Source organism: Mercenaria mercenaria, chromosome 2 (assembly GCF_021730395.1).
Source record: "Mercenaria mercenaria strain notata chromosome 2, MADL_Memer_1, whole genome shotgun sequence".
Taxonomy (NCBI): Eukaryota; Metazoa; Mollusca; class Bivalvia; order Venerida; family Veneridae; genus Mercenaria; species Mercenaria mercenaria.
Genome location: NC_069362.1, coordinates 57,322 through 74,430, shown reverse-complemented (window position 1 = coordinate 74,430; position 17,109 = coordinate 57,322). Strand labels below are relative to the sequence as shown.

Sequence of the window (17,109 nt, the reverse complement as noted above, 5' to 3'; positions counted from 1 at the left end):
GACGACATAAAATAAAAATAAAAAAGGCCTACAGATGGAACTGACAGAGATAAAAATTGTCATGAAATAATGTTAACGTTAACATTACCAGCATACTTGCATAAACCTGACCTTAATTTCTTATGCAAGGCAGTCCACATTATGGCCTTTTAAAAATATCAGAGAATTCACGCTATACACATTTCACTCAGTTTAAAGAGACTTGTCCCTTATTACATACCATAATTGCTTTATTACTTTCATGTGTTTATGACCAAATCTGTATCATTATACGACCAGTTGAAATATTTTCGGGAATAGAAATCAGCTATTAATGTTTGAATATCACGTAGAATGACTATGGAATAGTTAAGAAAACACAAAGTCATGTCTGGCGTAAGCCTACATAAGTAGATCTCATAACTTGATAGCTTATGCCAATTTGCCCTATCCCTTCTGAGAATCTATAAACTTCGCAGAATTGAGCAATTTTGTTTGTATACCCTATGAGCAATGACATAATATTTATAAATACACGTAAGAATATCAAAACTTTACGAAAATCTGCCTACATTCAAAACGGGTATTGTACATATATAATGAAAGGTCGTACATAATTTCACATAAATTAGTATGTCATAAATGTGTACTGATACTACATTTGACATCTTTTCACACAACAACATACGTTTTGAAGACAGTGTTTACGGATCCTATTTTAGAGAATAATGAAATCACAATTATTTGATTGTTATGCAGAACACATGTACTTACATTTCATAGATATGTGTTTCCAAAATATAACCTTACTTATTTTAACATTGCATTAGGTATTTTATCTATTGGCTTACTGATCATGATAATACACCAAACACGTTAAAGAACCAGGTTTCTGGTTAGACTGATCCATAATACCTGAATTATACATTCTCCCTCTCTTTCTCTTTCTCTCTCTCTCTCTCTCTCTCTCTCTCTCTCTCTGTTATTGGGTCTTTGTCTCGGAATGTCCGTCTGTTAAGATCGCTTTGTGCATGTACTAGAAGAAGATGAAATTGGCTGTATTGGTAGAAGCAAATCTGTGATTAGATACTTTTGAAACATAGAACGCAGCTAGGCAGAGTTATAGCAGACTTGGTTTGACAGAGTCTGCTCATGAGGCGTAATAAAAATGTGCAACACCCCTCTAGCTTCTTACCACCTGCTAAAGTAGTATTCTAAATGAATGTTCTCCATGATCTAATAATAGTAGAAAATATAACAATACTAAATCCAAGTATTGGAGACATTTTTAGCCACTAAACGGCACTAAAATTAGTACTGCTATTGTGATAGTTAATAAAATATATAAAAATAAAACATTAGTTATTTAACAACAAGCTCGGTATTGTATAGTCCATTCATGAGGAGTAGTAAAACAGACGACTCCCATCTCGCCCCTTGATACTGACTGGAGAATAAACATGTTTTAAAGCGACTAACCCGCACACCGTGGTGTGAGAATTTATAAAATCAAATTTCTACCTATATTGACCTTTTTGTGGCATATTTAATGTTCTAACAATGTATTTTTCATCGAAATCTGTCCAAAATTGATGTTTTCCTAATAAATCAAAAATAAAAACATTCGTCTACCATAACTGATAAGGGTTTTCCGGTTTATAATAAAACGGAATTCCCGACCTTCAGCAGCGAGCACCTGCAAACATCAGGTGACATTGAGAACATGATAATCACTAGAGCGTGCAAGTATAGATATCGCGTAGTGTAATGGCGTTTTAAAAATGTAATTAAATCAAACAATAATATAAAATGAAGTCAGCACACTATAGTCCTTAGTATAGACCTTGCATTTATGAGTATTCCATATTGTTGCGTAAATTATTGCTTAATAGCGATGTAGCGATATAGATATAACATAAAAATAGAAAATATTAAACAGGCTATTGTCTTTTGATATCAATGTTATCAGGTCGAGGTTGATATGGGCTGGAAGGGGTGAGGGAACGGAACAATACGGCAGCCATACTGATTTCAACTCCGACAGTGTTTATTGACTTTGATATTCTTATAAAAATATAATATCAATGAAATTAACTCTTATTTGCCTACAAATCATCCTCTTGAGTAAATCAAAACATGCTTTTTCCACTTTATTAAACATTTGACTCAGACAACTACATGTCCAAAGCCCTTAAAATTTCACTTCCAGTTTCAGACTCAGTCAGAGATACTTCAATCTTTGAGTTTAATCACTAAATTTACACTGGTCCAAGAAATAATAACAAAACAATTAGCTACTAATTAATAAACAGAGCCGTAGGAACAGTGTGTGTGTGTGGTGGGGGGGGGGGGGGGGCAGGGGGGGGGGGGCGCCCCCCAATCCCCAATAATTTGACCAATTATGGTAATTCTCTTTGCAATTTTTTGACAGCGAGTCAGTTTTAGTTGATTTTCATAATGTGTGCCCCATCTGAAAATACTTCCTATATAGGCATAAATCAAGAACAAGTAAATTGTCAAGTGCATTGTAAACCTTTCCAAAAATTGATCTAATGGCATGTAAACATTGTGATGTCACGATGAACGTTCCGCAGTGACATCACTTAGTAATATTGTCTGTGTGATAAATGTGGAGACAACCATCTTTAAGGAGTCGAGTTGAGATTACATAATTTTTTGTTCTTTTTTTTGAAAAAAGGCATGCAACATCGAAACTGGATTCTGTAGTAAAATTCGATGTGGAAGGAAACTGATGTAAAAATTAGTCCATCAATATGGGAGGTGCTTAATTTTGATATCAGGTCAATGACCTGATATCAAAACAAAATATCAGGCAAGTGATATCAGACACCTTGCAGTTTGCATAGTAGTTTAGTAGTTGCATGATAAACTACTCTATAATTTATTATATATCGCATGTGCAAGTAGCTGCGTGGACAAATCGTTAACCTGCCAGTCTCGCTGTTGATTGTTCGAGTAGACTGCATCTGACCTTTTTTAAAAAAAATTATCTGCAAAGTTTACAAGTAGAGAAAATGCCACACTTACCTGATTAAACTATTAAACTTTATGGTCAATTTCTTGAAAGATATACACGTGTAGTCTAGTTAACCGTTGTGGTACAAAATGGATAAGACAAATGTAAAAGTTTCTCAGGTAAAAAAGAAAAAGCACTTGTCAACAAGGTTTCAAGAAAATCAATAATACGAATAACAGATAGAATTTGTGAAATTTGTTTTGTAAATATTGTAAAAAATAATTTTAAAGAAATATCGATAACATAGAATTACAGTAAAACTTTTAAAGAAAGTGGTCTGAGATGTTTTTGAACTCGTAGCATGGAAGTCAGACACCTTTTCATCACGTCATCGTGTCTGTTTTTTTATATAGGTTATTCCAGAAACACATGTACAGATATTTTAAGGATATAAATTTTGCGTAAACTAACGAAAATCCCCGAAATCATTGGCGAAGGTTAATGAGTGCCAGGCCAATACTTGCAAACAATACGATGCAGTCAGTGATTTCTTGTTGATCGGGCGGTTACGGTATTCGTAGCATAATATTTCGTTGGGAGTTCAATTTCCAGACCTGTTAAAATATTGTTTTTAAAAATGTATTTATTTTTTTCTTCAACACGAATCAACAAAACAAAACGAGTTAGTTAATCTAGTTCTAACTTGTTCACTAACTTATACATATATGACTATTGACACGTAAGTCTGTTATACATAAACACCCCGCCTTTGATATGGTCTTATGTTTTTCAAGTTTTCCTGTGCTATTTTAACCTATACGGGTTAGTTTTGATAAATTTACAAGCTTACATTTCCATTTAATAAAAGCATTGCCCGGTCACGATTTCAGTATCGACTTAGTTAAAGAAACTACCGATTTTATACGAAAGTAGGAAACAAAAGAATGAATTCGAAACCAGGGAAACACAATTTATCACAGCACAAAGTACGTAATGCAACAAAATGTCGACCGAATACAAGGTTTGAATCGTCAAAGCTTACGCTCTAAAATGGATATGTATTCATCCACTCAATCTACAGCACCGTCAAGCCATCTATTGAAATCCAGCGTATATCTTCTCATTAAACGAGAGTGCTACTTATTGTTTTGTTGTTTTATTTTTAAATCAAAAACGACACAATAGTGTGCGATACCTATAAATACTTATCTGCTCTATAATTAGAAGCAAAATAAACGCGTGCAAAGTGTATGAGCCGCGCCATGAGAAAACCAACATAGTGGCTTTGCGACCATCACGGATTCAGACCAGCCTGCGCATCCGCACAGTTTGGTCAGGATCCATGCTGTTCGCTTTCAAAGCCTATTGCATTTAGAGAAACCATAAGCGAACAGCATGGATCCTGACCAGACTGCGCAGATGCACAGGTTGGTCTGGATCGAAGCTGGTCGCAAAGCGAATATATTGGTTTTCTCATGGCGCGGCTCGTTTACTGCCCACATGATTAAAGTGTCATACAATATTTTCGTGTCTCATTCTATATTTACATCAATACTTACAAAACTAGAGCTATCACTAAAGGTGATGAATGTACCCCCCGCATGCACTGACACAGTACATTGCAATTTGACGCACACAAGATTGCATAATTATGTGGACTGTATGTATATAGACTGTATGTATACAGTATAGTAACAAAAAACAAAGTCCCATAACTATGCAGAATATTTATCTAAAAGAATGTAACATGCACCATGCACAACTAGGGTTGGTACTGATCACTTGTGTGAAGTTTCATTAAATTGTGTGCAAGGGTTTGGTAGATTAGGCACGCACAAGATTGCATATGCAGACTGTATGTACATAGTATGTTAACAAGAAACAAAGTCCCATAACTCTGCATTTTTTGTCGCTGAAAGAACCTAACATGCCCCATGCACAACTACTGTTGTTACTGACCACTTGTGTGAAGTTTCATTAAATTGTGTCAAGGGGATGAGGAGAGATGGTGAGCACAAGATTGTGTCTATGTATATAGTATAGTAACAAAAAAAAAACAAAGTCCCATAGCTCTGCAAAAAAAATTTCTGAAAGAACCTTACATGCCCCATGCACAACAACTGTTGTTACTGATCACTTGTGTGAAGTTTCATTAAATTGTGTCAAGGGGATGAGGAGAGATGGTGAGCACAAGATTGTGTCTATGTATATAGTATAGTAACAAACAAAACAAAGTCCCATAACTCTGCAATTTTCTTTTCTAAAAAAACCTAACATGCCCCATGCACAACTACTGTTGGTACTGATCACTTGTGTGAAGTTTCATTAAATTCTGTCAAGGGGATAAGGAGAGATGGTGCGCACAAGATTGCGTCTACGGACAGACAGACAGACGGACAGACAGACAGACAGACAACCTGAAACCAGTATACCCCCCCCCCCCTTACAACTTTGTTGTCGGGGGGTACAATAAAGCCGATGTTTACAAAATAAAGCGTTGTAACGGTTTATAATAATGCGTGAGAAATACTGCAAAAACTCGAATGTTCCGGTAAAAGTTGAAACTAGAAACTTATTAACCATTTAGTATCATGCACATATATAAAATAGTGGTGTCATTTTGACTTTCGGTGATATTTAAAAAAATTACAATTTACAATGTGTGGGTTAGTCGCTTTAAAGTCGAGACGAACGGTATCCATAGTTTCAATAAATCAGAAAATATGACTTAGTCTAAGACTTTAAAAACCACCACGCGGCATTTAAAGACTCATAATGTAATACTATCCTTTAGAAGCATATTGAACGAAACTAAGCAACGTAACAGCAGACTATAAAGCATCTTTGACCTCGTTTCTTTCATAAAATAAATGCTCAGATATCTAGTGTAAAACGTATAAATAACAGAACAAATATCTGAAATGTTTCTTTACTTTTGAGTGCGCCAAACAAACGCTGTGTCTAACATTTAAAATGCAACTTACCAAGTGTGTTTTAAGAGCATTAATGTCTACTGCCTCTGTCACTAAAATTTCATCAAGGTCAATATCGATCGCAAATTCATAGTATTTATGTCGCTCTCTGCAATCATACAGTGCAATTTGTTCGGCGTTCCACAAAGGTTGACTCTCTCTTCTACGCTCAGATTTTGTTGATATTGTTTCTGCTTTCTTTAATCTCGTTAATGTGTCTGAAATACATGTATTAACGTACAACTGTTAGTACTAGTGTTTTATACAAACACAATTGAAAAACAGTGTTACAACAACCTTGACATTTCCGAACCAAGATTTTTACGAATGTTGAGACAGAAAGGTAACTGCTGGAAAAAATATTGAAACAATTTTTTGATTTTTTGTTCTATATGAAAATGTTGACTCAATACTTAACATAACAGAAGGGCTAAGTAACTTGTATGAAAACAAATGTAGGAACTAAATCCATAATTTTACCAAATACGTTGCAAAGTTTGAGAAAGGACACGCTACAAAAGAGAATATTAACACTAAAAACTGGAAATAATTTGATAACCGGTCAGCAAGAAATATTAAACGAAGCGGTAACTGTAATAAACAATTGAAAAGAAAATACTTCTACAGCTTAACAAGGTTAATACTTCACATTTGGAGCGTCATCTTTGGATGTAGATTTAACAATTCTAAATAATAATCTGGAAACGAAATTATAGGATTAAAGGGACGTTTTTAATTTGAAACTGTCAGCTTTCCCAACCTTGATTGGAATGTTCCTCGAGCAACATCATACGGTGTCTATATTTCACAACCTATTCGTTTTGCAAGAGCTTGCTGAAAGACAGTGGGTTTTAATGAAATCTTCGTATCACCAAGAAATTATTACAACAGGGTTACCGTTATATAACGTTACGGAAAGCTTTCAGTAAATTTTACTATAGATCGTCGGAACTCTTAGAAAAATGCAATACTAACCTAAAACACTTTTAACACTTGGACTTACATACTTGGAATACTATGGAGATGTAGTTTATAAAATTCGATAAATTAAACATAGTCCTTATTTTAATCAAATATTTGTAAAATGGGTTAAAAAGTTAATCAAAATAGGATACGATTCAAAAATCGTAAAGCACAGTGCATGTTTAGTGATTGATCCCTCTATAGTTAATCGATACACTTTCCAATTTGATGGTGCGATGAATAATAAAGTGTAAGACTCCATTATGCTTTTCTCCTGTATCCTACATAAAACGGTCGGAGGGACTTGAATTTTGTCTTGCGGCTTTCTTAGTCGTGCCCTTAATTATGGTGGCCGGTAGCGTCCATTTTAAAGCCGCGAGAAATTTTACCGTCAGTCTATAAAATGTCGCGGGCAACTTCCAGATCCGCGAGATTTTATGTCGAAATTGTATAAAATTTCGCGGCCAAGAAACATTCTCGAATTTTTCTGTCACACTCATGTCGTAAAATGTCGTGGATTCTGTCTACATAGTAGAATAAGCACGCAAACATATTCTTAATTTAGGTAGCCGATTGCGGCCATTTTAATCCGCGATTTTTGTTTGATGCGTACCTTATAAAAAGTCGAGTTTAAACCTCGAGTTTTTATGCCAAGAAACGTCTCATAAAAAACCGTGTCTTCTTTAAAAAAATGTCTCGGATTTCCTACCAGCGACTTTTTATGAAAATGCAAATGCACAGCGTGATTCACCCGGAACTAAAACGGGTTTTAAAAGATGTATAGGAAGTAAACATAGCAGTGAGCAGTAGCAATAGCAGTATCAAAGGTAGAAAATGTGAAACTTGCAGTAAGAGTAGCAGCAGAAGCAGAAGAAAAAAAGTGTAATCGGCAGTAGCAGCAAGAGCAGTAGCAAAAACGTGAAATTGGCAGTAGCAGTAGCAATAAAAGTAGCAAAAAACGTGAAATTGGCAGTAGTAGCAGTAGCAGTAACAAAAACTTGAAATCGGCAGTAACAGCAGTCGCTGTAGCAGCAGTGACAGTAGTATCAGTAGCAGAAGCAACAGTAAAGTAGCAGCAGTAGCAGTAGTAGCAGTTGCAGTAGCAGCAGTATCAGCAGCAGTAGCAGCAGCGGTAGCAGTAATGGTAATAGCAGTAGTAGCAGAAGCAATAGCACACGTTTTATTACTACAGCTACTGCTGCTATTGCTACTGCCGATTTCATGTATTTGCTACTGCTACTGCTGCTACTTCTACTACTACTGCTACTGCTGCTTCTGATACTGCTGATACTACTACTGCTACACTGCTGCTACTGCTACTGCTGCTTCTGATACTGCTGCTACTACTACTGCTACACTGCTACTACTGCTACTGCTGCTTCTGATACTGCCGGTACTGCTACTGTTACACTGATACTACGGCTACTGCTGCTGCTACTCCTGCTTCCGCTACTACTGCTGCTACTACTTCTGCTACTGCTGCTATTGCTACCCTGCTACTGCTTTTCTGCTATTGCTACTGCTGCTACTGATAATACAGCTACTTCTACTTCTGCATTTACTACTACTGCTTTAACTGCTACTGTTGTTACTGCTACTGCTGCAGCTGCTGCTACTACTGCTAATCCTACTGCTGCTTCTGCTACTACTGCTACTGCTACTACTGCTTATCCTACTGCTGTTTCTTCTACTATTGCTACTGCTGCTACTGCTACTGCTACTGCTCCTGTTATTTCTGCTACTGCTGCTACTGCTACTGCCGCTACTACTGCTACTGCTACTGCATCTACTCCTGCTTCTGCTGCTGCTGCTGCTGCTGCTACTGCTGCTACTGCTACTGCTGCTGTCACTGCTACTGCTGCTACTGCCTATTTCACGTTTTTGCTACTGCTACAGCCGACGTCATATCAATTTTTAATGTAAAAGGACAGGTGTATTCAAATCACTCCGTCTGCATAAAATGTCGCGGCTATAAAAATCGCTATTACTCGCCGCGACATTTTATGAGACCGTTGTTGAGGAACAAAAAGTCGCGGCTTTTAATTTTTACTCTCGACTTTTTGTAGAATTTCTACAATTGCAAAAAAAAATGTCGCGGATTCTTTTCTGTTCCTCGACTTTTTATAGACAAACGAGGGATAAAATGTAGAGTCAAACCATGGACGCTACCGGCCACCGGTGTCAAAATGTTCCTTGCTGTTTCCAACAACTATTATAAAATATCGCGGTTTATACGTTCCTCTCGACAATTTGTACGATCTCGACAGAAAATCTCGCGGATTTGTAAGTTGCCCGCGACATTTTATGCACAAACGATAAAATTTCTCGCAGGTTTAAAATGACCGCAACCGGCCACCATACTTAATAGTTAGGCTCTTGGTGCTCTGACTTCAGACAAGTTGTGGGTACATTTTGAGTATTTGGCGTCCGATAAGACTTTAACTACAAAATATCGTCCCAAACCATATCAAACAAGATTTTAAAAAAAAATCGTATTGCCGAAAATTAGCGATGAAAAAAACCCAAAACAAACTGGATTCATAAATGGTTGAGGCATAGGCCAAGAATGTTCGTCATTTGTTCGAAGTTATTGATTTTGTAATGATATTAATGATATTAATATAAATATAAATTCAAACTGAAAAGACTGAAATATTACAACAAAATATGACAGCACCTGCAAATTGACATTCTCAAAAAACGAGAAATAGAGTATTGGTGAATTAATGTCTTTACCAAATCTAGTATATGCATTTACAGCTGAACATAATCCAACTACGAACAAAATAAACGATAATTAAGAAATCGTTTTTGTTGTTTTATATGGGATACAAACGAGAAAAAAAATAGAAAGGAAAACAACTCTAATATTAAATAACGAAAATGGTACGCTTAAGCTGACTTTCTTGCAGACGTTTTTAAACTCTAGCAAAGCAAATGCACATTAAAGAAGAAAGAGATAACTTTGTAATGTTACTGAATAAGTTCTATATCTGAAATATGAAATATTTAGAAAGAAATGCCGACTAACAAACATTTCAAGAAACAATTAAAACAATTAAAATTAAGATCTGATTTGGAAAAAGAAAGTTCTGTATTGGATAATAAAGTTGAAATACATAATTCCAAGTTGCCTCTATCAAAATAAAAACAATGTATCATAAAAGAATGAAAAAAAAAAAAAACAATTTGCTGGCTTACGGAAGGTCGATGGTTCTTCCCAGGTGCTCAATCGTGATTAAATAATACACGGAGGGTTTTCATATATATCCATATTAGAGCAGAGGCCCTGTGGAAGTTCCCATATGTATCCAAATTAGAGCAGAGGCCCAACCATGGACCCCTGCGGAACTGCAGAAGAGACGGGTAAGTGACAGGAAACATTTTAGGATTTATTATTATGTATGAGTTAGTCAAATTGGCTCGAGTTTGGTTTAAAATCACTCTGAGTGTTACATAGTTTTAGGGCAGGTATGAGTTTACCAATCAAACATAAAATCAATATGTAAATCATGAAGATTATTTTTATAGTGAACTGAATAAATATTGATATTAATTGTCTAACACTAGTGAAAAGGTCAAGCAAAAAAATAATCAAGTAGAAAAGTGAGATTTTACCAACTAACAAAGTGCAATATTGACCAAGTTGACCAGTTTCTTTATATATGTATGGCTAACTTAGGTATAAGTTGACTCATAATACTTATGATATTCCTGAATGTTTTAAACAAATACTGAACTACAATGTAACATATTTTACCTATTGAAGTATCTATCTGTCCTGTTAACTGAACGCCTAGCATGCATTTCAGCTTTCCAGGAACGGGATGCTTTAGAGCCTGCATTGGTTCCGTATGGTGTTTTCTCGTTCATGAATAGAATAAGGAAGTAACTAGATTTATATTTTCAGCCAAAGACTTCAATTTTTACCAGATGCTAAGCTGTATTTTATAACTGTATTCCAGTGAGTAGAAATGAGAGTGAGACAAATTATGCAATTTATTGAACTAGAAGCAGTGCTAGTAGATTTGCCGACGATTCATTTTTATTCATCAACATTTCTTATAATGCAATTCCATTCTGGAATAATGTGTGTTTGTTTTTATAAAGAAAACGGAATATTATCTGTAAAAAAGCGAACAAACTACGAAATATTCCTGTAAACCTCTGTTGGATGTAGACCAGTCATTATCTTTGGACCGATGATTTATTCAAGAGTAATATGATCAGTATTTCTGATAGGACATTTAATGATTCGATGATTGAAATAGTATAGATGAAAAAGCACACACTGATTCCAAGTTATTAGGGTACGAGAGAAGGTAATGCCATAATACTAACAAAAGAACTAAATATTTTTACAATAATTCATTGAATTGAAGCTTTACCAGCATATCACTTCAATTATAATGATCTGTCAACACAGGAATCAGCAATGACAAAGATTTGAACTCAATATTTTTATTGCAATAGCTTCTGCTTTTTGTCGCACTGACTAGTGCGTGCTGTTGTTTAATGATGTAGACAAAAATCGACATTTCATTCACTGTGATGCAATGTGTACAAGGAAAATTAAATTATTCTGCAGAAAGATCCGCCGGATGTTTGGAAAAAAAGCTTCGTCGTGGTTGCTCATATGGGTGCCGCAAATGTTACTTACTATATCGTAAATACTTACGTACGAAATCCCTGACACTATCATAAATTAACTAGAAGTTAAAGGACACTTACTATATCGTAGCTACAATAATTTTCATAAAACTCCTTTCATTTTTACGATGGAAGAGTTACGAGAAAGATACGAGAAAACTATTCTCGTCAGTATTTTGATAAGACGGACCCATTGTGTACATTAAATAAATTGTAACAGGAATAAAGTGTTTATACGAACAAATAACAACCACAATATGCCAGACCAATTACGGCAAAGTACAAATCTCTGTTATATTGTCTCACAAATCAGTAGTGATATTTTTATTTAACTGATTGTGACCAGAGAAGCTTTTCTCCTCTGTATATATTCAGAGGGAAAATATATAGTTTCTCCGGTCCCAACCTTTTAAAGGGACATATATAGTGCTTGTGCTTGTTGTATAAGGTTTTTATGAAGTTTGTTGCAATTACGCTTTTATTTTTAAAGAAATAATGTACAGTTTGATCGTGCAAAATGCTTTACTATTTTTTCCAGGATTGTCTTTATCACTGTAATAAAAATAAGAACAAAACTGCTGAATGCTGAAACCAAGTAGATATAGAATATGTGTTTTCGTAACACATAAATACAATATCTCCTAGTTAATGCATTTACTATTGTGAAATACAACTCTTTGCCAATGCATATTTTATAGTCTTTGAATAACTCACCTTTCAGGGGAAATTCAAAATCTATTACTTCCATTAATCCTTTCTTCGCATAATATTTTAAAACATTCCGCGCCTGTAAATTCAATCCCCGTTCTGGGTGCATAATGAAATGATCCACTCCAAGGAAACGATGAACTTCAAACCATTCTATGATTAATTTGGGATTAACGGTACCATACATTAATCTGTTACACACTGCAATTTTATCTCTAAGTAGACATGAATTACGAATGGTAGGTTTAATATAATGCTTGTTGTTTTCAGAGCAAGGAATGCTTTGAGTAGTTAGTGACGCGCCTATAATACTGTCGCTATCTTCACTTAAAATACACTCTAAGCGCATTGCAATAAGTTGAGAAGGAGGGCTTTGATCAAACTTTATAACTTTCATTTGTATTGTTCTTTTATTTAATGTCGATATACAGCAACAAAATGTTTGGTTAACAGAAGTTTCATTTTGCCATGCTATAATTGTCAATTTCCTGCTTTTAAGGAGATGAGAGTCCTTTTCGTTATCTGCACAGGATTCGTTGTCAACAAAGGCAGAGTACAAAAAAGTACCTTGTTCCGGAACTTTAACGAAAAATTTACTTCTTTGTGACTTTTCTTTTTTGAGCCTTGCCGTTTCTTCTTTTTGAAAAAACCTGAGCTGTAATGCCTGAAATGCAGAAACAATATTTCAAACAAAAGTTATAAGCAATATACCAATAGATTTGTCACCAGTAGTATGAAGGTTCCTGGCCACTTTTGAAATCGTAATTAGTTTAAACTTAATGTTAACAATCTGTTTGAGAAATTAAGATATTGGTTTCTGTGCGCAGACAATAAACACAGCGTTATTGGAAAACGATACAAATAGACCTGGATCTCAAAATGTAAGTTTACTGGAAAACTAGCATTACCAAAATATCGACCAATCTGACGGAGTAAAGCTTTTGTTTAATCGTGTTTATGTTGTCTTTTTGGCAGTATTTACGATGTAGCTCATAAGAAAATAGAAACAATGAATAAAGTTTTGATAAATTACAATTTATAAAAGAAAAACAAAAAGAAATGAAACATAAAGCTAATATTTAATGAGATTGAGAACATGTGTTTCTTCGGAAAACTATGTTTTCGAATTTGAAATAGGAAGTGACAGTATGTTCAGTGTGCCTTCACTTATTGACATTTAACACTTTGAACAATAAATTATACATTGTAGTTACCTTCTGGTAACATTTGTAGAAGAAACAACAACAACAACAAAAAAAAATAGTCACTTTAAAAAACACTTGTTCTGTCTTGATATTGTATGTTGTAGTAATATATTCCTGTTGCCCGATTGATTATATGTTTCATTAACGCCTTGGAAGGAGATATTGCTAATGGATCAATATTTATGTAATCAACATAACACACTTAATGGATTTCAGGTAAAATAGAGACATCGAAATTGATTATTCCACACCTACTTTTTTAATTCATATCGTGTTTCTTGTAAAGTATTCCTACCTAATACGTCCCAATAGTTTTATTCTTTAATTGTTTTTTTTTTCTTTATGATAAAAAGACATTATATATATAAAGAGAACGTGACCGTTTTCGGTAAATGATGTTTTCAATGGAACAGAAACATATTTTTCAGTTCTGAAGCAGCTAGACTTCAGACCTGTGAAGTTTCCACTTTTTCTATTTTAAAAATAATAGAAATTTATTAAAAAGATTTACAAAAATGCAATGGGGACTGCATGAAAACAAGCACTTGAAACTTGAACAAAAATTTGAAACAGTACTTCGAAATTTTGTTGCAGATAGAAAGACTACTTTAAAAAAAAAGCATGTTACTGTTACTGAAACTGGAACAACAATTTGAAACAGAACTTCGAAAATTTGCTGCAGATAAAAACAAAACTATTACACCTAACAAACACTCCGATGAATTGATTGTAAAATGTATTAATGAACATGTTAAATTTTAATGAAAAATAAATGCCTGGTAGTGGGTAGTTTGCCATAGAAGTCAAACCGTCATAATTATGATATTATATTAAATTATGAAGATACTGATGATGATATTTATAAAAAAAAATATTGTTAGTTAGTTGGTATTGACTGAGATCAACCGCAACAATCAAAAATAAAAAAAGATATAATAAATAAGATATTTTGCAATATAACTATACATACATGTTTAGATAAAATAAAATTGAGAAAGATATGAACAAACATTACAATAAATGAAAGAGGTTTATATTTACGCTAGATTATTTGTCATTTTAAAGGTCAATACGCTTGCTAACGGAATGGTTATGCTAGCAGATCAGATTGCTTTAATAATTAAGTTGTCATGACTAAAATGGTAAAACTGTCTATGATTGTAATAACTTGTATAAAGCGGTAAATTATTAAAAGATATGTAGATTCTTCTGGTGCAAATACAGTTATATATTTAGATATTAACGTTTATGATGAAAGTAAAAAAAGACAATGATGAGTTTACTATTAGTTTGATAGTAGAAAGTCATTAACCCAAGATGGTTATGAGGTAAATGTTATGTCAGGTTTGGGAATAAGGTCTTTCGATAATACTTCCCGTAAAAGGAAATTATGTTTAACTTATCAGACTTGCGTTGCAATTACATGAAAGAAAGTTCTGTTGATATTTTGTCGGATATGCATGCAAACGTTCTTCTTGCATCACGCAATTATGATGACAGTATAAATATGGATCGGTTCTCCCATTTATTGAATAATATTTATGCGCATCGGCTTCGATCAAAGAAACGATTATGGCACTTTCTACCTTCAGTATAGTACATATCACAGAATCATCTATAGAAACAGTTATGACAAGAAGTGTACCCTGTGAAACATCTTATGTAAAAATACAGCGTAACGTTAATGGTTTGCAAGAGAGTATACTCTTACTGAAGATTACAACAAACGTAAACAATATATACCTACTTTGATGTTTTAATTTATTTAAACAAGATATGCGGTACATGGCGATTTATGGAGATATTGGCCGCCGTGAGAAAAATATTGAGACAAATAGAGACATATACCACATTGTAGATTGAAGTGAGTTATCGTAACTTCCCATGTATCTCTTTCCGGGAACGCGAAATGTCAGAAAATGACGCAAATGGCTAAATAACGATATTAAATGTGCAAATTTCTGTTTAATGGTGCAGTACGTTCAATTAAAATAGACGTAGTCTGATCAACTTTCACTTTCATAGTACAATAGCATTATCGTGAAATTTTGTGGTTTTGGTCAAAACGACTATTTCGTGAGAATATGAATTCGTGGAACATACAATGAATGTTATGTTTACTTTTTCGTTGGGATTAAATTTCGTGAATTTACTCCGCCACGAAATCCACGAAAATTAGTCTCCCTTGAATAATAATGATTTAACATTAATACATTTTCTATTACATTACAATATTTATTAGAATAGAGAATTAAAAATATTAGTAAGATTTAGAAAATCTTGTATTTTGAGGGGTCATCCTAACAATAAATTATTCAAAATAATTGATTCATTTCCTAAAATGCATTTTACAACTAAGACTGCAAATGTACAAATTAGTTTGTAATAGCTAATTCTACCCTAAGGAAAACACATTATTGTAAGGAATGCAAAATTATAACGTCAGTCCGTCAGTTAAGGGTCAAAAATGGTAATCAATATGTTTGTTATGGTTTACTTTCTTTCACCCCTGAGCCCTGAAGAAAAGTAATAAAATCAACCTTCACATCCATAGATAATACCCTGAAGGGTGAAAATGTAACACACTTAATATTTTCCATGTACGACATGTTATAGCCTCTCAAGCTACTCTATCTACTAGGTCGATGTTTATATGAGAATATATGAACGATATTTTATTAATTTAACTTGGATACATGTTATGACCAAACTTAATCAATTTTTCAGACAACATATCATGGGCTCAACACGAAACTGTTCAAAGTGACAGTTTTTCACAAAATCACCTTTTTACATAAATATGTACTACTTGTCCCAATACATATACTGGAAAATTATTAGACTCATAACTGTATATATTTCTATTTTATTCAAAATGTGTCATTTTGTTCTTTCTGGGAAAGCAAGTTAATTTCCCGCGAAACTGTTCCAAGTCAATGCCTGCACATAGAATAGTTTCCAAGTCAGCAAAAGATAATTTATTCCAAGGAAAATGTTCTTTGTGAATAAGATCATTATTTTATTATTATCTAAATTTTCATACAAATAAAAAGCATAAGACTTATTTTGTTACATATTTTCATTAAATTATATTTTTCCTTTTCATAATAGAACAGTTTCACAATCATTTATTCGGTTATTTTGAATGAACATTTTACTGCGTAACTGTTCTAAATGCAGCTTGTTGTTCAAATAAGCAGCCAATTAGTGTCATCCTATACTCTAGTGATAACATTTCCTTTGAAATATGGTGTCATAATTAGCTATGATGATGTCATACATATTGCAGTGGACTAATTTGGCCTAAAGGGAGATAACAAGGAGCACATGCATAGATACGGTGCACTACAAATAAACAAAATGAAAGTATTGTGTTGTAGATGAAAATATAATTGTATTTTATAAGATGAAAATTATGTATTTATGTTTTAACTTAATTTATATAATATTACAAAAATAGTATCTATCAAAGGTGTTTCTGAATTGTTGTCAGGATTACTGCAGGTTCAGTTTTTTAATCTAGTTACTGCATGGTATTGAACACATAGGCTTAAGCGATGATATATGGCTTGTTAAATACCCATCATGTCAGCCTCTCTCGGTAATCACTAATGATAAATATTTGACTACTCGAGGATATTGATTCTGTAAATAA

General features: G+C 33.9%; 1 protein-coding gene across 1 annotated transcript in view; it reads right to left on the bottom strand.

Annotated features, from left to right (window-relative positions):
* The window catches only part of LOC123563025 (uncharacterized), a 49,767-nt gene that overhangs the window by 11,276 nt on the left and 21,382 nt on the right, over positions 1-17,109 (bottom strand). The window contains exons 2-3 of the mRNA XM_045355584.2: positions 12,256-12,913; positions 5,941-6,146 (exon numbers count right to left, since the gene is read on the bottom strand). Coding sequence (XP_045211519.2) covers positions 5,941-6,146; positions 12,256-12,913 — 864 coding nt within the window. The remainder of the gene's footprint in view (positions 1-5,940; positions 6,147-12,255; positions 12,914-17,109) is intronic.